Source organism: Tachypleus tridentatus, chromosome 8, assembly GCF_004210375.1.
Source record: "Tachypleus tridentatus isolate NWPU-2018 chromosome 8, ASM421037v1, whole genome shotgun sequence".
Classification (NCBI taxonomy): domain Eukaryota; kingdom Metazoa; phylum Arthropoda; class Merostomata; order Xiphosura; family Limulidae; genus Tachypleus; species Tachypleus tridentatus.
In genome coordinates this window covers 147,686,141-147,710,116 of record NC_134832.1, presented here as the reverse complement: position 1 = coordinate 147,710,116, position 23,976 = coordinate 147,686,141, and the positions used below count along the sequence as shown (strand labels likewise).

Genomic DNA, 23,976 nt, shown 5'->3' with positions numbered 1-23,976 from the left:
GACTAAAGTGGCCAAAAACATGAATATTAAATAAGGGGCTTGAATCTACAGTTATGATTTATTTTAAGCATAGGCATAAATCTAGCACTAGGATTACATAAATCTATAGACACATAAACTAATGGAAAGCATTACTTTCACTGTAGCAGTGATATAAAACATCTCGATCATTATTTCTAACACCTATATCTAGATCTTCTGATTAACAAAAGTAAATTAATAATTAGAGAAAAACTTTGGAATGTAAGAAAAGTTGAACTATACATTTTTATCAAGAAATGTATACTTCTGTTACAAAATCTAAGTGATAATTGGTGATTGGTGCATTCTTTAGATTTTTTAACATTATTCTATGCTTTGTTGTTACATTTATCTCTCTTAAAGTTGTATCTGGTTTCCAAGGCCAAAATTTAACAGATGGTTAAGACACTTGACTCATAATCTGAAGGTCACAGGTTCGAATCCCTGTGACACCAAGCATGCTAACCCTTTTGGCCTTGGGGATGTTATAAAGTGATGGTCAATCTCTCTATTCATTGGTAAAAAAGTAGCCCAAGAGTTGGAGGTGGGTGGTCATGACTAGTTGCCTTCCCTCTGGTCTTACACTGGTAAATTAGGGACAGCTAGTGCAGATAGACCTCAAGTAGCTTTGTGCAAATTTCAAAACAAACCAAACTGAAATTTAAAACAATTAAAATGATTATCAAAGATTAAAAAATAGTTCTATTGTATGGAGTGTTTTTTCATAAAGAAAGGTCTTTAAACAATCTCAGAAAAGCTCCTATCCATTCACTTTAAGTAGCTTTTATGAATTTTTAATTTTCTTGATTAAGAAATATAAAGGTGTCAGTTATCAAAATTGACCAATATTCTCTTTATTATGTGTTTTAATACAATCTTTATCTTTTTCATAGCGGTGTACATCATAAAGGTAAGGACTGTAGCAGCGAACGAGTGGTAAAGCGTGCCGAAAGCATCTTGTCAGCAGCTAGGCGATATCTGTTCCCCACAAGCCTTTCACTACATCAGGGGCTGAAACGAACTCTTCGAGTGCCAAAAGGAAATGGTGGCTGGGGAGATATTAGAGATCATAAATTATGTCTTCAGCAAGCTGATAAAAATTATACTTTAATATCACCCAGATAGTAGTAACTAAGCTTATGGTTATTCCATGTTGCTAAAGTTGTTTTGTTTACTGTTTATGATGATACACATACATGGTGTGCCTTCAAGTCATACATGTACGTTTAGTATGCGTGTTTGTGTGTGTTGTAACCATATTAAACATGAATACCTGATTTTTATTCTTTTTTCATAACATTTTGTATTACATAAGACTTCTGGTAATGGATATTACATTGCTCTTTTGTTAATTACTTGTGTATAATATATTTAGATTTGTATATATGTAAAAGTAAATAAAGTGTTTTAGTAGACTCACTTAGTAGAAATTTTAAACAAGGTTTGTTGTTAATAGTGTATACAGTCTGTTGAATTGTCTTTCTACTGGACTTTTGGTGAAGGTTGATAAATGGAACATTGAAAATTTACAATGTGTAGCAGATTTTGTGTTATAAATTTACCTACTAGGGGTTTTTATTTTGGGAAATTCTAGATCAGGAATAGCAATTTGAGTAAGGTGCTGTTCTTTTTTTATTGACCATAATTTGTTAATTGATTTTGTTGGTTTTTTTTTAAATGTTTAATACAAGTATATAAATTCATTGTTAGATTAAGATGGTAGACTTTCTTACCTCTGCCAGTAACATGTTTTGTTTTGGTACATGGCAAAATGTTTGAAATACTGGATTTATCTGTTCCTCAAAATGTTTGGCAGATTTGTTTTGAAAGACAGTGGCATGTTTTAAAGATATTTGATTTTGAGAACTTGAGGTAATGCTGTTAAATTCCATAACATACCTCCTCTCACACTGTTAGCTATTATTCAACTGCCAGGTTTTCTTCCTATGCCTATCTAAACACTGGTCTGATTTTTTTTTCTTGCTTGCTCCAGTCTTCCCCACTCAACTCTTCTTCATGATATTTATTTAGTGACCCCTCCATCTACATCAGTGCATCCTCTATCCTGGTGCTATATATGACCACCTCATTCAGATAATGTTGTCATCTTTTCTCAACAAACCATCACTGAGTTTTCCAGTATTATGATTCTTTGAAGATATTTTGAACATTTTCCTTATTACCTAGTTGAGTTTTGTAATAATAATTATTATTTTGTCTTTTTTTTTTAATTTTCTTTGGGAAACTGATTTATGATATGAACTCCCAGACTATCATTTTTGGCACAGAAGCAATTCAAGTATCTCCAATCCAAACAGATTCTGCCAATAGAATAGCTACTGTATTGCAAAGTTCTCTTGGATTGGCAAGTTTGCAGTTCTGATTGGTGAATTGACCTCTCATTTGATTGCCTAACTAATGGCAATTTAGTCTTCACTTAGGGCCTTGGCAGTGCATGCATTCTGATTGGACAGGATTGGATTACAACTCTAGGCTTTCCCTCTACTTCATATATTACCCAGGGAACTAAATATGATTCATTTCAACCCATTCTTAGGTCCTATTCTAGCACCATATTGGCTGTTTCACACTGGTTTCTGCTTCTGCAGTACCTTCTGGCATACCCACCTCTTCTGGATAGTGTGTAAACTGGTATGTGGATTTTCCCCAATATTTTTATTTCACATTATTTGCATGATCTTAGAATATCTTCATCTGAGAGTTTTTGCTGTAGCTGTCTTAACTGTTACTGTTAGACTGTACAGAGGTGAGTATTTTTGTTGCTACCTCTAAAGGTCCTTTACTTTATTTTCACATAAACCCAGTCTGTGACAAGTGCTGTCCAGGCAGGTGTGCTTTTATAAAACAAATTCCATACTAGAAACAACTAATTCAGTATATTTTATACATATTGTAACAGACTGTGGGAATAACCACCTGGAGGCTGCTCAGGTGGTGTTACTGTACTATGCTGAACAGTCACTGATGGACTATTATAAGCAAAGCATAAAGGGATTATGCCCATCCATTGGATTGAATAAATTGTGTCAGTTTGCTTTTACAAATTTAGGGAACTTAGTTCATCCACTGCACTGTTCCTCATGACTTCCCAGTGTACTTTATCAACACCCCTTAATATTCTACTAATGGAGCCAGGATATTCTAAATTCACCCATTTTCTAGTCACTGGAGTTTTCTTCAGGGTTTTAGTGAACTCCTCCACTCTTGGAGAAGAGGGTAAAATTGGAGTCCTCCAACCTGAGTCCCTGGGTGTTTTTTTTCCCAGATGTTGATAGGAGTGGCACCAACCTACTTGTAATGCCAATTCATATTTGATGCTCATCAATCTGGTTGGTGAGTGTGACCTCTTTTATCAGTAATGGTTTTGTAAATTGTTCATGGAAGAGAATTCACTGTCTTCTCATAATTTTAAATGCAAAGTGGTCCCATCCTGGGGTCTTGGTGGAGCACTATTGTTCCACATCTTCCCAATACTTCCTGGAATAAGTAGACAGTATATTGTTTACACAGTTTGGGAGTTAGGATGAGTGTTCATAATCCCAGACCATACGAGTTCTGTTTCCTCAGGTTGAGTAAGACATAGACAATCCCATCATTCCAAGCCTGGGGTGTTGCAACTTGGACTTTTTCCAGTTAAGGAGAAGGTCTTTCCACATCAGTTTTTTATTTTCTCATCATAATTCTGGTGGCTTGGAATGCATAACTTAGTGGCTACAGGCTTGGATCCACTCATAAGTGTATATGTATGATTCAGTTACTCTAGCTAACAACATGAGATATACTAACCATGGCTGTCAGTGTGAGATGAGGTTAGTATGTTTGGGAAGTTAACATTTTTTTTAAATTGAAAATGTATTTTCAGTAATACTTTCCTCCTCTCACACTTTCCTAACCTTCTTCCCAGCTAAAAACTAGTGTTAAATACTGGGATTGAGTCAATATTGAAAGTGAAAACATTTAAGTGAGGTGCTTATAATACAATATGTGGATAGAAGCTGCACTGGCCTGAGTGGAGAGGGTCATGAGATAAATACGATGGGCAGTTGAGTAGGGTGTGAAAGACTGGAGCAAGTAAGAAAAAATCAGACCAGTGTTTAAATTGGCAAAGGAAGAAAACATAGCAGCTTAGTAATATATATCATTATAAGGGGAGGTAAGTATTATTAGAAATACGTTTTTAAGAAAATGTCAAATTAAAAAAGTTTCCCAGTCTGTCTGTGTTACAAACTTATAGCATCTGAATGTTCAAACATATTGTGTAAAATATGATGCATGCCTACAGAATACATATAATTTTTGTATGTATGGTTTTTAAAAACTCTACAAACACAAACATGTTATCAGAAACATTGGGTTAGAAAGTGTTATTCACTGATTTGTGTAAAGTCTTGAACTTCTAGAAACAGGTTTTGTTAGCATGTCAAAATCAGTTTTATTTATTTTGTATGTTTATCTATACAATGTATAATGTAGTGCCAAGAAATCATAAAGGCATCTATCTGTAAGTATTGTAATTATGGGAATATATACACAGTTTGCTTTTGTTTACTTCAGCAACTGTGTAATGTTATCAAGTTAACTTTTTCATATTTATTCAACAATCATGGGCTCAACTACATTTGCCAAAGCTGACCAATCATTCTTCATATCATTAAATGTCTAGTGTATAAATGGTCAATAGATTACAAAATGTTAACTTCTTCAGAAACAGAGAGCTAAGTCCTCCAGTATTAGCTTATTTCTGTAGTCAAGCATAGTCAAGCATAATGAAAGTATTAACCTGTTTTGTTTAACTACTCATTTCTGAAGAAAATATTAAAATATGGCATTCCTTTAAAGTCATAATGTAAGAAAGATACATTAATTTCTTTGGGTTTGAATGAGTACTTGGCTATCAATAAAATATTGGTTTCTGATAAATTGCCAAAGTTATGCTTAATTTATTTTAAGATGTATGTATGTCATTGTATTAGAAACATGACAAAGAACTAATAAGATATGTTAAACAACTTAGGTAGCATAAGCCTTAAGTTTATTGGAAGTAAGAAGGTTTAATAAGGTTAACCTGGCATCTTCTATGGCAATCACCTGAAAGTGCCAGGTTAACCTGGTGAAATGTACTACATTTATATAATTCTTACTTCCAATAAACTTGGAATTCATACCACTTAAGTTGTTAATATTTTCATGAGTTACCTCACTCCATCCATTCAGTAACAAGCTATGTTTAACTAATAAATCAGGGACAAGATGTTGCTAACTGAGCTGATGAACATTTGTGGATCATTTGGATTTAACTAGATAGTTTATCACATGTAGTAGCCTAGAATTTTTCTAAAAAGTACCATTAAGTATTTAAAGAGTTAATTTTGTTGAAGTCCATTCTTGTTAATTGTGTCATGTGTTCATCTTTAGTCACAAGTCAGTAATTTCTTAAAATTAGTAGTCCTAGGGCATTTCCTAAATGGTCTATAACAGAAGCTTAAAGAAATCTGACACAACAAAACATGATGTATCTGTCTAGTGCCTTGCATGGCATTGTGATTAGGTTATTTAACTTGCAATCTGCAGGTTGAGTTTAAATCTCATAACTAAACATGCCCTTTTAACAACGAAAACATTATAATGTGACATTCAAACCCACTTCATTGGTAAAGAGTAGCCCAAACGTTTTCAGGGAGAGGTTGTTGACTAGCTGCTTTCCCTCTAGTCTATCACCTCTTTAAAGTTAGGGTTGGCTAATGCAGACAGCCGTCAAGTAGCTTTTTGCTAAATTCAACAAAGTATATATCTAAGTGTAATACAGTGATTTTCCTTAGTTTCTTTATAGCAATAACAAAGTAGTTCACCTACTGTTTGATATAGGGAAAAAAAGAACCCTTAAAAGGTTGGACAAGTAGCAAGGATTTAGAACATCAAACAGTACAAAGATAGTGTAATGTCAGTTGCAGGTACTGAACATTTCCATTTAAATGAACTGCATTAACCTGTTTTGTTTTTTTTCCTCTGTTGGCCTCACATATATTACTACCCCCTGATCTCTAATTTTTGAATGGCCTTTCACATGTCATAAGGTCTTAAGAACAATGTAGTTTGTGTGGCCTTCTAGCCAGTAATGAAGAAAGTGTAATTTTCTTTGACTTTTACTCCCACGTCTTGCGTATTAATGTAATATATAAAGCTGTTTGTTTTTCAACCATATATTCCTTATACGTTTCCACATTTCTTGATCAATCAGCACTCAACTTGACACAGTGATGTAGTTTTATAAACAAATAACTATGATATATTAGAAGTACAATCTACCATTATAGAGTAGTACTTCATATGTTTAATTTTTAGAATAATCACTTTAACCGTGTGTACACAGAGAGGGTCAAAGTGTGCATGCCACAACCTTTTAAAGAGTGCCCTTCAACGTGGTATTATGTTTTTTTTATATCGGAGCTAACAACTATTTCTGTTATCATACATTGCTAATTTAGCTAACTTCAAAGTGGAGGAGAGTACATATCACATTCAACATACAAGGTTAGTGACAAGTGTGTATTTTAGAGGCTCTAGAATCTATACAATGCCACATGCAAACTGTAAAATGGATAAAAGTATTATTATTTAAATGAACGTGACCGTGCACTATGGCATCTTCAATTTATAGAAGTATTTTGGGTATAAATACGTTCGTAACGCATCTGATTTTCCGTGTACAAACACACTTGAACATTTAACTAAAATCTTGCAACTTTTAACATTGATACCCATAGAATGTTTACTATAATTCCAAATTTATTTTCTCCAATAGGGGGATCGATCTATTCGGTCGTCCCTGTATGCATTTGGTAAAGGACTTGCAATGACTCATTCTGAACTTCGGATTCAAGGTTCAAATAAATATTGTCCTCGTTGTGTATAAACATCTTTATTCATTATAAGATCAAACTTTGTCATCAAATCTACTTGAGCAAAACAAATATGCATGGACATGGCCAGGTGGTTATGGAGCTCGACTCTCAATCTGTAGTTTACGGATTAACATCTCCATCCCATCATAGGGGCTTTATAATGTGATGGGTAAAAGAGTAGCCCAAGAGCTTGCAATAGGTAGTGTTGACTAGCTGTCTTCCATCTTGTCCATCACTAGTAGATAAGTCAAAAACTTTAATGACTGTTAGAGATATAAACTTTATTAAAAAACCTTGAGAAGCTAGGTGATCGGTAGAACGTTTTGTGACATCACCTAAACAAAGGAATTCAATTAAAATAACGTAGTTTAATTAGTAAAGAATTAATCTGGTTCATTTTAAATACAAGTTTTAAGTGAAAAGTTGTTATATCTGTGGGAACACTGTCAGAAAAATAGGTGTTGTCAAATGTGCAATGTTGTTTCACAAATAAACGTCTTTCTGCCTTTATTAGATTTTTTAAAATTGGTTTGAAAAGTATATTTAGTTTCATTCATAATATTATTTTAATACAAGATCCAAATCAGTCGATGTGAACATCACGCAACCGGAGACTGATGGTTAGTCGCACGTTAGTGTGTTGGTGACGTTGCTATGACAATCTTCTTGTGGTTCATACAGGTGAATGTAACACATCTGTGTGTCATACTGGTCATAATGACACCTAAATATTACTGAAAGTTATTGTATCAGCGACAGCAAGAAATACATTAAAATCAGTTTAAGAAATGTTTTCTATAGGGTTTAATATTTTTTTGGTGGGCGGGATCTTTGGTTCATTTGGTAAATATAATGCCAAGTCCACTTAACGATAATAAATTCATTTATTTCTTCAATAATTTTGCTACAGGCTGCGTTAAGTTTGCAAGTTGTAAGATTACGTTCGCAAATAATATTTTCAATATAAACTCGGAAGCTATTGCAAACCTAATATATCATTAATCTGTAAAAAGGATCTTGACTGACAACAAGCCTGGCTGACTTGTTGATTAATTGTACTCAGACGGTCATACACTGAATTTTTAACTACTTTCTTTACTTTACTGCTTACTCGTATTTATAAATATTATACCTTTATATGGAAATTAAATTTCTTCAGTCTTAACATCATCCATCTAAATTAAATATTTAAAATACGGCTTATAATACTGTATCCTTTCCGACTGTGAAGTCCTTGAATAATCCTATTACAAAAGAAAAAACGCTCTTCGCTGTCCATTCAACAATTCTTTGTGTTTTCTTCCGAGACTCATTGCGTTAGATTATATGGCCTCTGGTCCCTCATCGATACTAGATATCCTGGTGCTGGGAGAGTTTTTTACTAAGTTAAACGTTAAGTAGATTTTGGACTACAGTTAATGTTTCCATTCTACAGGATCTGATATTCCCATAACTTTAAGGTGATGTCTTTAGTTGTTTAAAATTGACTTTAATGAATTCAAGTTCTATTGATAAATGGAAAGCTTTATTTAAAGATATTTACTTACTTTGTTTCAACCTAATTCTCATCTGTTATGAAGTCTACAAATTGGTCATGTGTCGTTTCTAGAAGAAAATCTGGGTAAGATAACTGAGCAAGCCTTCCCAATTATTCTGCAAGTTAGACTAACATCACCTACATATGATTTTGTTGGTTAAGACAACTACCTATGATTAATCATTAGTAATGCTCTCATCTTGAAGGCTACTTAAAGTTGTTAAAGATTGTCATTTCAAATGGTCATTAAAATTAATGGTTTGTTGTTCATTATTTCACTTATTCGCTTCATAAATTACTTGGAAGTAAGCCTGATATGCCTTCCATAATAACACTTCATCATACTTCCATTGGTTTCTAATTTTTATGGTGATGTTGAATTGGTCAGCTATATTATAAAATTAGAACTGGTATTGGCATGGTTAGAGTAGTCCAGGAAGGTATTGTCATAATAGCAGATACATCAGCAATTGTAATAAATGTAAATCAAATAGGTTATTTTCCATATTTTGCGGTATACAGTATTTTAGGTTTAGGTTGGATTTCTTGGACAGATATTGCTAGATTGTTAATTGATTTTACCATTTAGTTTTAAAGATATTCTAAAATTTAATGGATTTTTCCACTTCAGTGATCTATTTGTACTTTGGTTTTGTCATCACAACTTTTCATATTTTATTGGTGTCTCTTTTTGTGCTTAATCTATATGTACATCCCAGAAAGCTAATCTCGTTTTCAGTTTAGTTAATATCCTTTTCATTTTTTATTAAACGTTGCACCTTGTTCTTTCAGTCCTCCTTTTCAGTTTCAGCCTATTATCTATGGATTTTCTCTAATATTCTGTAAATGTCTTCTGGATATTATTGTCTTAATTTTTGTCTCATTCTTCTAGTTTTCTTTTTTTTATTTTGGTATCATGTTAAACTTGAAGTTAAATGTCAGTAAAAGTTGTATTTTATTTTTCAAAATAATCTTGCTTCTGGCGCTATTTTTGTAACGTATTTTTTCGTTGGGGACGTTCGTTTGGATTACATGTTAAGAAAAAAAAAGGTAAAATTCAATCTACATAACGATAACAAATTAATTTTTTCAATGGCATTTGTTTGTTTGTTTTTGAATTTCGCACAAAGCTACTCGAGGGCTATCTGCGCTAGCCGTCCCTAATTTAGCAGTGTAAGACTAGAGGGAAGGCTGCTTGTCATCACCACCCACCGCCAACTCTTGGGCTACTCTTTTACCAACGAATAGTGGGATTGACCGTCACATTATAACGCTCTCACGGCTGAAAAGGCGAGCATGTTTGGCGCGAAGGGGCATTTGTTACAGACGACGTTCACTTTGATACAAGTTGTAGGCCTTAGTTCCTAAATAAACTTTTCAACATAAACTCGTGAACTACTGTAGGTCTAATACACTAGTGACGTTCAACTAACGTTTACTGATTCTACTCGATTAATAGTAAGCATAATTAAACTGTTGATTTACTTTCCTGATTGTATTCACATTGAATTTTCAATTATTATTCAATAAATATTTCACCTGCTTCTCACTAAATACTTCACTAACCGGTTAATTGCTTTCTCTTAACTATAGAAAATCATGACAAAGGTTTCTTGAACATAACTTTATGCGTTCTCTGGGTAAAGTTTAAATTAAAGCATTGGTAATATAACTTACAACAATATATTTGTCTTTTTTCGTAGTATTTAACGAAAGTGTCGTCCATAATGACTTCTTTTAATGTAATTAATTATTCACTGTTTTTTAACTATTCTACATATGAATATTAGTAATAGAGACCTCTCAGATTCGTGGCGTTCAATAAAACTAATTCGTTTCAAAACCTCTGTATATACGCTAATCTCGTTTTCTGGAGTAATCTTATACATAATAAAAATAATTGTCGTTAAAAAGCTACATTTTTATTTATCTTTCTGTGATAAAATACTAAAACTGTATACCAACATTGCATTTCATGCTTCATCATGTTTTAATGACGTTTCATTATCATTCTGCAGGCTTTATTAGGTACTAATGACATTTAATATGATAGTTCATGTTTTGTGACGTATTAATAACGTTTTTACATAAGGCTTAATGTTGTTTGACCTATGAATGAAGTCTTAACATTAGGCTTAGTATTTTAACTTCCATTTTATAACGTTTAACCATGAATGTGATGTTTTGTGAAGTATTAATGACATTTTATCACGGGTTTTTGTGACGTGCTGATGTTTTACATGTGTAACTTGATGTTTTGTGATTTATTACTGACATAACATGCTTTTAGGTAAACTGAAACAAAGTGTGCTCTTTAAGAAATAGCTACAAACCAAATTTTCCTACTGCTAATAATTTTCATTCAAATACATAACATGCACTAACCTTTAAGAAGTTAGCAAAATATACCAGGGGAAATATCAGGTTGTCAGGTAAGGCGTACAAATCGTAATCTGAGGGTCGCGGGTTCGAATTCCCATGCACCCATCATGATCGCTCTTTCAGCCGTGGGGGCGTTATAATGTTATGGTCAATCCCACTATCCGTTGGTAAAAGGATAGCCCAAGAGTTTGCGTGGTTGGTGATGACAAGCTGCTTTCCCTCTAGTCTTACACTGCTAAATTAGGAATGACTAGTGCAGATAGCTCTCGTGGAACTTTGCGCGAAATTCCAAAATAAACAAGCTGTCCAGAAATAAATATCGTTTTTGAACTGAGAAGTTTGGAAAAGTATAAACCAGTGTTGTAAAACATGCTTTAATCAAAGTAAGCACCATTTGCTTCAACACATTTTTACCAACATGTAACGATGCTGTTTATGCCCCTGCTGTAGAAATCGGAGTTTCTATGGTCATTGAACTCCCTGAAAGCTTCTTCTGCAGCTGTCTGGTTTTAAAAGCGTTTATTGTTCAAAACATTGTCAAAGTGCTTGAAAAATTGAAAATCTGTAGGGGAACGGTTTGGGGAATAAAGTTAATGAGACAGAACCTCGATTTACAATTCGTTTAATTTTTAGAGCGTCATCCTTGACAGGTCTCATAACGCCGATTTTGTTGATCTTCAGTCAGCTCATGCAGAACCACTTATCCAATTTTTCGTCTTTCCAATCGCACTCGGGTAATTGGCAATGCTTGATTTGCTTGTGCCTAGCTTTTCAATAAGCTCACGTACTGTTGTGTGAGGGTCTGTCTCAAATGCTTCCCTTAATGTGTTTTCATCTTAATGTGTTTCCTTCCTCGACCTTCGTGGCTTCAAGACTTTCATTTCCATGTCGAAACCTTTGGAACTAACTCTGTACTGTACGTTCACTAACAGATCCATGACCGCATGCCTATTTGACGTTCCTTATAGTTTTGGTAGCTTTTCGTCCAAGTTTGAAGTCGTAAAGAAAAATCAGACGAAAGTCCTTCTTGTCCACACTTTCTTGGAGGTTGCGAAGTTTACTCCGAGTAAAGTTAAAACATCAGACAATTAATACATCTTGTAAGCCACAAACGTTGGATTAAACCAACCACCCAACAATAAGTTACTCAATATTCAGCTTCTAAACGTCATCGTGAGAATTCCGACATTTATTTCTGGACAACCTAATATATGCATCAACCTGAATAAATACAGCATATTAATTAAGTTCTTAGCAAATATTTACTGACGCAACCCTTGGAACCCTATCGTACAAATCCTTAATTCTGTCATCATTCTAAATGTGTATTATGTATGTATATTATAAAAAATAACATCGCTGAACTTGATAAAACTGTGGTTATTATCACTGCGTTGCTCCCCAGTGGCACAGTGGTATGTCTGCGGACTTACACACTAAAAACCGGGTTTCAATACCCGTGGTGGGCAGAGCACAGATAGCCCATTGAGTAGCTTTGTGCTTAATTCTAAACAAACAAACAAAAATCACTGCGTTAATTCACGAGAAATGTAAACGTCATTTTTGATAGAAAAATTATGTGCAGGGTCTTAAGGTCTCTGACTATTAGGCTGAATCATTTTACGTCAGAATATTCGGTTAACCAAGGAATTGTATCCATATGTTAGTGCCCTGCAAAGCTTCTACATTCGATTCGACTGTGAATCTGGATTGGATTCGTCAGCTGTGACTCCGATTCGATCATTTCGAATTTGCGTCACTTCCGGTAAACTTTCGAACTAAGCTTTTAATTTAGTGTATATGCTGGGACCTGTTTCCTTGTAAGAACATTTCTGTACCATTCGTATTCGAGATGTTTAAATATGTTATATCTTTTGTTTTACAAGTATTTACTTTACCTTTCGTTTTCAGAAATATTTACTTTTACACTCATTACTAACTGTGTGTAAAAGAACTCTAAATAAATAACCATTCTCTATTTGAGTTAAAATTTAGTTCAACCAAATTGCCCTATAATATTTATACACACAAACGGTTCTATTAACAAAAAAAGATTCGCAGCGCGCTACAATATATAGTTAAATGTAGCCGCTAAGACAACATCAGGTACCTCCCATAAAATATATCAGTTGAATTTACTACTAAGAATAGTGAAACAACTGTAAGTACGACATTCTTATGGTTACATAATGTAAATTATTTACTGCTGTCATTGTGCATATAAATTAATTATATTATTTACACACAATGTGACACAAACAAATCTGGACAAAAGTCCAATATTTTTCCGCGATGTTACATGAAAATAAGTTAAGCTAATACATAGGGCAATAGTAAAACTTACCGTCACAAGAGCACTCAAGTAAACAAGTTGTAATGCAAAAATACACCTTAACTACTTTGTTAAATTTTAAAACTGTTCAGAAACAATGTTTCAGAACCGTACAAAAAATCCGATAACCTGAGCACCCTGAAAAGGTGATGGACCTTCTTTTGTCAAAGATAAAATATACTATCTTTAAATCTGTTTACACTCGGTTGTCGTGAGTTAGATTTATAAACAAAGATAAAATGTACTATCTTTAAATCTGTTTACACTCGGTTGTCGTGAGTTAGATTTATAAAAAATAACATTCATAACTATAAATAATAGAATGTTTTGTTAAATTTAACAGCGTGTATTGTACTATCTACATTTATAATTAGAGTTTATTAACATTGTACAAAATACTGAACAAAAAGAAAGAAATACTCTTAAAATACGTTTAAACAAAACAAGTCTTAGTAAAGCAACAAATAGATAAGGAATATTGGGCAGACCTCTGAGTGATAGCAGTTTTAAATTGTGAAAATAGAAACTTCTGCTTGGATACGAAAGGATGGGACGGTCGCTGAACTGTCCGCAGGCTCCAAAATTGATTAACACTTACGGATCATTACATTTTGTGATACTAATTTATGGTGTAAAACTTACTGACCACTAGACTGTATTATCTTTACTGCAACTATATTTAGTAATATTTAGTTACCACTAGACTGTATTATTTACAGTTGATATACTGTTTAATATTTACTGACCACTAGATTGTATTGTATTTACCGCAACTATACTGAGTAAATTATTGCTACTAGATTGCATAACACCTACTGCATCTATGTTTATTAACACTTACTAACCACTAGACTATATAACACTGCTACTATACTGTATAGCACTTAGTGTATAATATTTATTTCGTCTATACTAAGTAACACTTTCTAATGGCTATGTTGCCTATCGGTTACCGACAAGAAGATATCTTGAAGATGTAATATTGCATTACGTGTTAGTTAAAACTAATTGAAACAAATGTTTAATTTGAAAGTATGTGTTAAATTAGTGTGGAAACAACAAAAGAGATGAGTGAAACAAACTTGAATTATTCGAGCTTATGTCGTTATAATGAATGTTGAGGAAGTATTACATAAATCGTAAATAGTTTTAACTAAACACTTGCAGGTTCATTTTTGAGGTCACGTTTGATGGAAATAATTTAGATGCATCTGTTTGACCTATAAAGCCTGTGTGTGTTAGGTATTAAGAACACACACAACTATATCTTGTGGCTTACACCACAGACGAGTGAACATATGCAGATACATAAACAATTGATAATAAACGTAAGAATTAAAATTTGGGTTACATCCATTCTACCTTCTATTTTTATCTGATGTTAAACGTCTACATATTTATTTATATATATTTATTAGGGTGAGTAACAGCTAGAAATAAAACGTAGATGGTGCGTGTAACTATAAATATTTAATTTTTCTTTTTAAGTTTAACTTGATAACTTACGACGGTAACAATGTTATTTTGTATACAGTCTGTTGTCATTTTTATTATTGTTGTTTTCCTTTCTATGATATGAACATTAGTGGCTTTAAACGGAACAGAAACAGCCTACCATCCTTTGAAATCTGAAACATTCTCCAATCAAATTGTAAACATTTATGGTGCACCACTAGGTGGCTAGAAAGGCATATTAATATTCTGTCATTACGTCTTTTTACAAATTGCATTTTTGTTGTTTTTTAACTTTAACCTCGTTCTTTATTTTATTTAAAAATAGGTTTAAAATATGAGAATCGCTTCAGTTATTCATTACCGGACTGAAATAATTAGGACAGGTTGTTGTTTTAATAACACATAAGAAGCCAAAATATTTGGTTAATATTTGAAGAAGATATTCATTGTTTTAACGTTTAAAACAAAAGGATAGTGGTATCCTAAATGAGTTCTAAATAATCAAATATATGATAGTAGTCTTAGTTTGTGTTACAGAAACAAACCGAAGATAAGTTCAGAACTTTCCTGTAATTGAAATATAACTATTGTATAAACTGTATAAAATATGTGTATTTCTGCCTATATTTTGTATTTTCACCCATAGTCGTTCTGAGGTAATTAAGCAAATATAGGCCTTTATGTTAAGAAGCTTTTTTTTAGTTCCGTGGATATGACAAGTAAAACTATTCAATATTTTCTAGGTTAGTGTTTTGGTTTAAAATCAGAGGTGGTCAGAAATTAGGATTTCTCCTCGCTCCACTTTGCACCTACTGATTTGCTGATTATTATTGTATTTACATGAAATTGCTTTAACAACTGTTTAGAAGTTAATTATAGTTGCAACTTGCACGGCTTGTCTCTACGAGTTGAACTATTCCTATATACAAGTATTATTTATAGAACTCGCTCCATTGGCGTGCTTAGTGTGACTTACCAGTTACAGACTAGACCAATGGGACTTGACTTTACCTCGTAACTTTATCTGCGTTTGAAACACCACGTGTACTGGTTTGTTACTCTCCGTCAATCCCCCATGCAGACTAGATTTCATAGCATAATAGAAAATATTGGAGTGGAAACATTTGTCTACATATCAAAACAGGAATAAGATTCATTCTGATAATATGGAGAACACAGTTTCAGTTTCGATGAAAAAAAAAAAAAAATATTTATTGAAAGCGGCTACGCTTAACTTTGCTACACAAGAAATTAGCAGCTATTGACTCTATATGCTCTTTATTTAAGCATTAGGTTCTTTTTGTACGTCATTTACTGAAGTGTTAGCACACGATAGCACTTCTTTCCAATTTATTAAACACTTTCAGTCGTTAGTTAATTGAACGAAACTTTACATGTACTTGTGTGAAGGTTAACGACAATGTGAATAGAAGACAGAGTTATAGCATTGGATCTCCCACTTGTTCAGTGATAAGTTTCTGAGCCTATGCTGCTAAAATTCGGGTTTCGATACACGCGGTAGTCACAGCTAGCTTATCATGTAGCTTTGGTTTTAATAGAAAGCAAACAAACATAGGTTTGTTTTGTTATGGTATAATAAATTATACAGAATGATAAAGGTATAAACTTTAGTTTAGAAAGACGTTTGGTTTGCGAATTTTTTGTATTTAATCTATTTAGTTTAAAATAACCGATGATGTGTCGTTACAAAAGCAAGAGGGAATCCTCAATAACCGCAGCACTTGAACTTCTTTTAAGGCAGACTAAAGTAACTTAATATATGAAACCTTTTTTTCCTCCTTTTTATTAGCTATATTTTTGTGCTCCAGCAAGATCACGTATACCTGATTCAATGTTATTATTCATCAGGATCTCTGCGATCCTACTCTGAAATTGAAATTATTTTAGACAGGATTAGAGTAGTTCAGTCTATGAAACTTTGGGCGTCATCAATCGAAAAGGTTTGATCTCCTAAGTACAAATCTCTAATTATATCTCACATTGATCATATGGCCTGGCATGGCCAGGTGGTTAAGTCACTCGACTCGCAATGTGAGGGTCGTGGGTTCGAATCCCTGTCACACCAAACATGCTCGTTCTTTCAGCCGTGCGGTCGTTATAATGTTACAGCCAATCCCACTATGTTGTTAAAAGAGTAGCCCAAGAGTTAGTGGTGGATGACGATGACTAGCTGCCTTCCTTCTACTCTTACACTGCTAAATTAGGTCCAGCTAGCGTGGACAGCTTTGCACGAAATTCGAAAGAAACAAACAAATCGGTCACAGAATTACGGAACTATGAGTTAAAACATTTTCCGCAGCTAATTATATTAGAATGTAGATCCCACTTCTCAACAACCAATCAGACTAAAGTAGCAGACCAGCACTCATGACACGTGCATTTTAGGTTAGAACAAAATGTACAAAAATGTGGATTTAAAAATTGAAGGTTTAAGCGCACAGAATTCAATTAAATATGTGTTATTTGGGTTGGCACAGACGAAAGCGGGCAGAATCAACACTTCTTTCGATTGGTAGTTGAAAATATCTGGTGATTAAGGTGTAAACGCAGGTACACATTTAGTCTTAGACACCAAGCTATAATAAGTTAATAACATATGTTTCCAGGTTACAGATGCTGAATTCTAACCCCATTGTAAACGATAAGAATAAAAGACAATAACATTCAAAGTACACGTTTTTTAGCAGAACATTAACTAATGTTGATCCTATTGTTATCAAACAAGTAACAGAAAAAAATTCACTCAATGAAAGAATAAAACATTTCCTGTTTACAACTGAAGGAACGTTAGTACATTCTGATAATTCTGATGAAATAATAAAACATTTCCTGTTTACACCTGAAGGAACGTTAGTACATTCTGATAATTCTGATGAAATAATAAAACATTTCCTGTTTACACCTGAAGGAACGTTAGTACATTCTGATAATTCTGATGAAATAATAAAACATTTCCTGTTTACACCTGAAGGAATGTTAGTACATTCTGATAATTCTGATGAAATAATAAAACATTTCCTGTTTACACCTCAAGGAATGTTAGTACATTCTGATAATTCTGATGAAATAATAAAACATTTCCTGTTTACACCTGAAGGAACGTTAGTACATTCTGATAATTCTGATGAAATAATAAAACATTTCCTGTTTACACCTGAAGGAATGTTAGTACATTCTGATAATTCTGATGAAATAATAAAACATTTCCTGTTTACACCTCAAGGAACGTTAGTACATTTTGATAATTCTGATGAAATAATAAAACATTTCCTGTTTACACCTGAAGGAATGTTAGTACATTCTGATAATTCTGATGAAATAATAAAACATTTCCTTTTACACTTGAAGGAACGTTAGTACATTTTGATAATTCTGATGAAAGAATAAAACATTTCCTGTTTACACCTGAAAGAACGTTAGTACATTCTGATAATTCTGATGAAAGAATAAAACATTTCCTGTTTACACCTGAAGGAATGTTAGTACATTCTGATAATTCTGATGAAATAATAAAACATTTCCTGTTTACACCTCAAGGAACGTTAGTACATTTTGATAATTCTGATGAAATAATAAAACATTTCCTGTTTACACCTGAAGGAATGTTAGTACATTCTGATAATTCTGATGAAATAATAAAACATTTCCTGTTTACACCTGAAGGAACGTTAGTACATTCTGATAATTCTGATGAAATAATAAAACATTTCCTGTTTACATCTGAAGGAATGTTAGTACATTCTGATAATTCTGATGAAATAATAAAATAAATAAAACATTTCCTGTTTACACCTGAAGGAATGTTAGTACATTCTGATAATTCTGATGAAATAATAAAACGTTTCCTTTTTTACATCTGAGGAAACATTACTACAGTATTGAAATGATAACGAAAACTGGAATAAAATACAAACGTTAAGCTGATGGTACTATTTTAAAAGTTGTTAACCATCCAATCAGAAGTGGCAACATGAAGACATGTTTCGTATCAAGTAGAGTTCACGCGCAAAATACCGATTGCCTGGACAACGGGTTCACTTTTTTTCTACATTTTGTGTGGTGTTGTTTTATTCTATTCATTTATTCACCATTTAGTGGCCGTTGATCTTTGTTTGTGACTTCAAATATGTCTATTACTTGTGGGTTTATATAATTATTTCTAATTCTGGTGGTTCTGTGAGAACAATCGAAAAAGTTTTGTTTTTTCTTAAACTTCGTGCAAAGCTACACGAGGGCTATCTGTGCTAGCTGTCCCTAACTTAGCAATGTAAGACTAGAGAGAAGGCAGCTAGTCATCACCACCCACTGCCAACTCTTAGGCTACTCTTTTGCCAATGAATTGTGGGATTTACCATCACAGTATAACGTCCCCATGGCTGCAAGGGCGAGCATGTTTGGTGTGACAGGGATTCAAACCCGCGACCCTCTAATTACAAGTCAAACGCCTTAACCCACATGGACATGCGGGGCCTCAAAAAAGGTACAAAACATTCTCGGTTTACACCCGAAATTGAAGTGTAAATTTGTGTCTTTAACACCTGGAGAAGGAAAACAATATTTTTATTAAATTTTCAGAACGACTACAACATTTTAAGTTCATGGCTGGAAAGAAATTGCTTAACAAATATTTAACTTGAAGAATAAAATAATAAAAGCAAACACAGTTTACACGTAGTAATAACAGTTTCGTTGTTTTTGTATTTAAGCACGAAGCAACACAAAGAGCTAGCTGTGCTCTGCTCCCCACGGGTATCGAAACTCGGACGACGTAGTAATAAGTAAAGTTTGTATTTTCGTTTGTATCTCGAACGTTGTATTATATTCAGAGGGGTGTGTGTGTGCGGTTTTTGAAAGTGAAATCAATGTATCAGTAGGATATACCAATAGAGAAAGTGGTGAGTAATACAATTTATTTTCCACTTCTTCGCTCTTTAAAAATGGGTCACCTCTTTTCGGTTAGCAGTAAAACCTCTTTGTATGTAATGAGCAGAACCGACGTCATGTCCTACTTTCCTAGTTTATAGGTATTTCAACAGGTAACTGTCATGTAGATGTTGAATCAACGTTGCTTACATAAGAGGAATCGTACATCAACCTCAACGTTCTATCAGGTTCAGCTCTATGTACACGCGCGAAATGAATATTCATCTTAGTTACTGAACGATATCTACTACCGCTACGCCAGTGACAAAGAATACCATGGCCAAAGAAGGCTGGATAGGGTTTGTTTGTTTTTCAGTACTTTTCCATTTATATTAAGTAGTTTATGTGATTGGTTGTTGTAAGTTTTGACTTAAACATTTATTCTCCTTCATAATTTCCTTTCACTCTGATTCTTCTTTTCTTTTAGTAACTTTACAATATTATTATAAATGTAATATTTACTGAATTCGAGATATTCGCTAAAAAAAAAATGGTTGTTTTATAATTCGACAAATGTTTTACGTAGTATCAAGGATCCAAGCTGCGAAGTGTATGTTCACTTTACCCCTTTTTATCTTTAAATAAGTTTGTGAGGAAGAAGAAATCGAATCAGGGAAGGTACATATGAATATTTAATAAAATTAATAAACACAGCCGCAGTTACTAACGCAAGAGCGGCCCGGCATGGCCTAGCGCGTAAGGCGCGCGACTCGTAATCCGAGGGTCGCGGATTCGCGCCCGCGTCGCGCTAAACATGCTCGCCCTCCCAGCCGTGGGGGTATATAATGTGACGGTCAATCCCACTATTTGTTGGTAAAGAGTAGCCCAAGAGTTGGCGGTGGGTGGTGATGACTAGCTGCCTTCCCTCTAGTCTTACACTACTAAATTAGGGACGGCTAGCACAGATAGCCCTCGAGTGGCTTTGTGCGAAATTTCCAAACAAACAAACAAAAACAAACAAACTAACGCAAGACAAAACAGGGTCACATGGGTCTGTTGGAAGGAAGTGTGGACAGAAAAGGGAAATGGAACCTCCTTTGTGAGCTCTCTCCAGCCAGTCCAAAGGTACTTCATTCTATAAAGTTAACTGCAATGTTGTAATCTTTATATTACATCAAAAGTCAGATAGGAATAAAATCCTTTACTAAAACTCTGAAATATAGTTAAAGCTATAACAAGAGGTATAACAAATAAAAGAAAGATCTTACCAGTAGTTTAGTTCTGTTATATATTCAATATTAAAGCAAAATTGAAGATAAAGTTGAAGTCTAAGTTTGATAAATTTAGAAAAGTCTCTGATAATATGTGCTGAACAAAAGAGATCCTGAATTTTAATACAAAACTTACGATAATTTTAGTCAGTTTGTAAATAAAACATCCTATACGTGATCTCCATTCATCCTTACTCGAATGTAAGGGAGGAGAAGCCCTTGGGCTATCACCTTATTTGCTGTCAGAAAAGACAACTTTTTATTCCTGAACGTCACATGCTATTTTTCCTGCAAAAAAATTCGGTTAATTGACAATTAGCAGATGAAGGCGAAAAATATAGGTGACAGAAAGAAACGTTAGAATGTATTGTTTTTTAATGACTTAACGTATCCAAACTGAGCTGAATGAAAATACATAGGCTCGGCATGGCCAAGTGTGTTAAGGCGTGCGACTCGTAATCTGAGGGTCGCGGGTTCGCATCCCCGTCGCGCCAAACATGCCGTGGGGCGCGTTATATCGTAATGGTCAATCCCACTATTCGTTGGTAAAAGAGTAGCCCAAGAATTGGCGGTGGGTGGTGATGACTAGCTGCTCTCCCTCTAGTCTTACACTGCTAAATTAAGGACGGCTGGCTAGCACAGATAGCCCTCGAGTAGCTTTGTGCGAAATTCAAAAAACAAAACAAACGAAAAAAACTACCATATATACTTATTAATTAAGGGAGCAGAAAAAGCGGGTATTATTCTGTACAACATTTTTTCTTTAATCACATGCCAAGGAAGAAAATTATAATTCGTCCTCTCTCCACTAAAACCACTTGCTCATTATACTAAATAGCTATGAAGAAACAGTTACACATTGCATCTATTCACAATGGCATGCATAGTCTAACATACTTTACACTTCAAAAATAAAAAATACCGAAATAGCAAAAAATATCCTGTAACAATGAAGCCATACCAGTACACCCTTTGAAAAAAAAAGCAAAAAAAATAGACTAAAACTTTGAATAATAAAGATTTTACACGTGACAAAAGTACACCTTAACATTGAAACATTATGCATCAAACCAGTACAAAAATAAATTACATGGGTCCATGATGTAAAACTCTTTAACAACAACACTTCATACAATACAACAATAAACATTTTATAGAAAAAGCTATAAGTAGAACCCCTTTAAAAGGCAACATATTAACGCAAAAGCAGATTACTTTTTATACTGACAAGACACGTTAAACTAAAAAAATTATTGTAACACTTAATCTAAACAAACCACTTAAGTACATGAAAAATAAACCCCTTTAACATTAAGTAAACTACCGGAAATACCTGTATTCACCTTATTCTATAAAGTAAATACGAAATAAGTTGAAATACATATATGTTCAGCCCGCAGCTACGATAGAGAAGTGTGTGACCACTTGTGACAACTTCAGAACTATTGTCTTGATTCAGATTATATAGTTCTAGTTCTATATCTTCATGACAAACTTTCGGGATATTAATTTAGGCCAAACTGTGGGACAGCTGGAGCATGTATGAGTTAAAACACGAGGTCAGTAATGTTCGTCGTGGCTCACCATAATTTCTTCCTACACTATTCATTATTTTAAGAATAACATTCATCACACTTTATCGTTTCTTCAACTACATAAATGTAAAATATACTTGTTTTGACCACATTGAGATGATTCAACGATATCTTTGTAAATAACGTTGAATGAGTAATTTCTGTTGACTTGGAAGTACATTGATGATGAGTACATCTCGTTTATCTGTTGGAAATCCCAGAGTTATTCCAAAAGTTGTGGCTAACTCTTCTGCCACACATTTTGTGGTCACCAGTGAGGACTTACCATCCCACTTGTTCACGTGCTAGTTGACGTTGGCAGCTTTCTCTGATGCAGCAAAATGATGTACTATATGCTTTTTTTAATTTAGTTAGTGTAAAAGTAAAATTTAAAAATTATGTTGTTTTTCATAGGACTTCAGTTCGATGTAGGAAAGCACTCTAGTAAAGTACTACCCTCAACTTTCTTTAAATGGCTAAAAGAGTTCTAGGTGAAAGCCAAAGCCTACTTATCCGATTTTCTTACAGAACTAACTAACTAACTAACTAACGTGGCAGGGGTTTAGTTTAGAGAGAGAGAAATCGTAAGAATTCTCTCTCAACTGGGGTGTTCAGGAAAGTTGTGGTTTCTCTTCGTCCCCTTTCGTGAATTGTTATTAGGAATAAGTTGTTTTTGTGTTGTTGTTTTTTTAAATTAATTATTATTATTAACTCTTTGGGTGGAGGCAAAGGAAGCACCGGAAAGAAAGGCCAAGACCTGTCCCGAAAGGAAGAGGTCAAGCAAATGTGAACATGAATACAATTCATGAATAGAATTCAAATCAAATCAAACGGCGCGATTCAGGGTCTGGCAATAAAGTTGCCTGGGATCTAGAAATCCAATGCCTAAGTTTTTTGCTGTGAGGGGAAACGGGAGTGCCCCGAGAAAACCCACTTTCACAGGACAGGCACCGAAAGTTTTGCCTGTCGTGTGCCCGGTATCTGAAAAAAAAGGAATACCTGTTAATGACATGGATTGATTTATTTACATTCTTTGTTGAGTAATTTGTGATTCTTGAAATATGTTGTAAGGTGAAATGTATTTTGTTGGTGCACTGGATAATTTGTATAGTGATGCCGTTAGTTTGTTTCTATTTTCTGCTTTTAGATAATATTTAAGTGATATTTCCGTTATTCTATCTCTTACTGTCGGTAAATTGCTAATTTGATGTATATAATTTACTGGCGTGAATGATGGTAGGCTGAATGCAGATTTTAATATTCTGTTCTGTTGAACTTGGATTTTTTGGAGTGTGTTGTTTGACATATTGTATGTTACTTGACATCCGTACTCTATTAGTGGACGGATGTAAGCCTTGTATATTTGTATAATGGTGTTCGGTGAGTATTTCGATTGTTTACCGGTTATAGTCATTAGATGTGAAATCCTTTTTCTGATTGATGAGTGTATATTGTTTATATGTTTTTTCCATGTTAGTTTTGTGTCGAAAGTGATGCCAAGGAATGTGATGTTTTTGCTCATGTTAATGGTTGTGTTTCCGAGTGATAGTTTTATTTTTTCTAGATTTTTCTTTGCTTCTTTAATTTCCTATAGAAG

The 23,976-nt window shown here is 33.9% G+C and overlaps 2 protein-coding genes across 3 annotated transcripts in view; both read left to right on the top strand.

The window, feature by feature from the left end:
* The window catches only part of Mgat2 (alpha-1,6-mannosyl-glycoprotein 2-beta-N-acetylglucosaminyltransferase), a 38,458-nt gene extending 33,496 nt beyond the window's left edge, over positions 1 to 4,962 (top strand). For both annotated transcript variants that reach the window (XM_076452040.1, XM_076452042.1), the window contains one exon: positions 915 to 4,962. In XM_076452040.1, coding sequence (XP_076308155.1) covers positions 915 to 1,146 — 232 coding nt within the window. In that variant the 3' untranslated portion in view covers positions 1,147 to 4,962. The remainder of the gene's footprint in view (positions 1 to 914) is intronic.
* A 14,782-nt stretch (positions 4,963 to 19,744) lies between these two features.
* LOC143223714 (insulin-degrading enzyme-like) overlaps positions 19,745 to 23,976 on the top strand; it is a 105,224-nt gene continuing 100,992 nt past the window's right edge. The window contains exon 1 of the mRNA XM_076452035.1: positions 19,745 to 19,893. Coding sequence (XP_076308150.1) covers positions 19,871 to 19,893 — 23 coding nt within the window. The 5' untranslated portion in view covers positions 19,745 to 19,870. The remainder of the gene's footprint in view (positions 19,894 to 23,976) is intronic.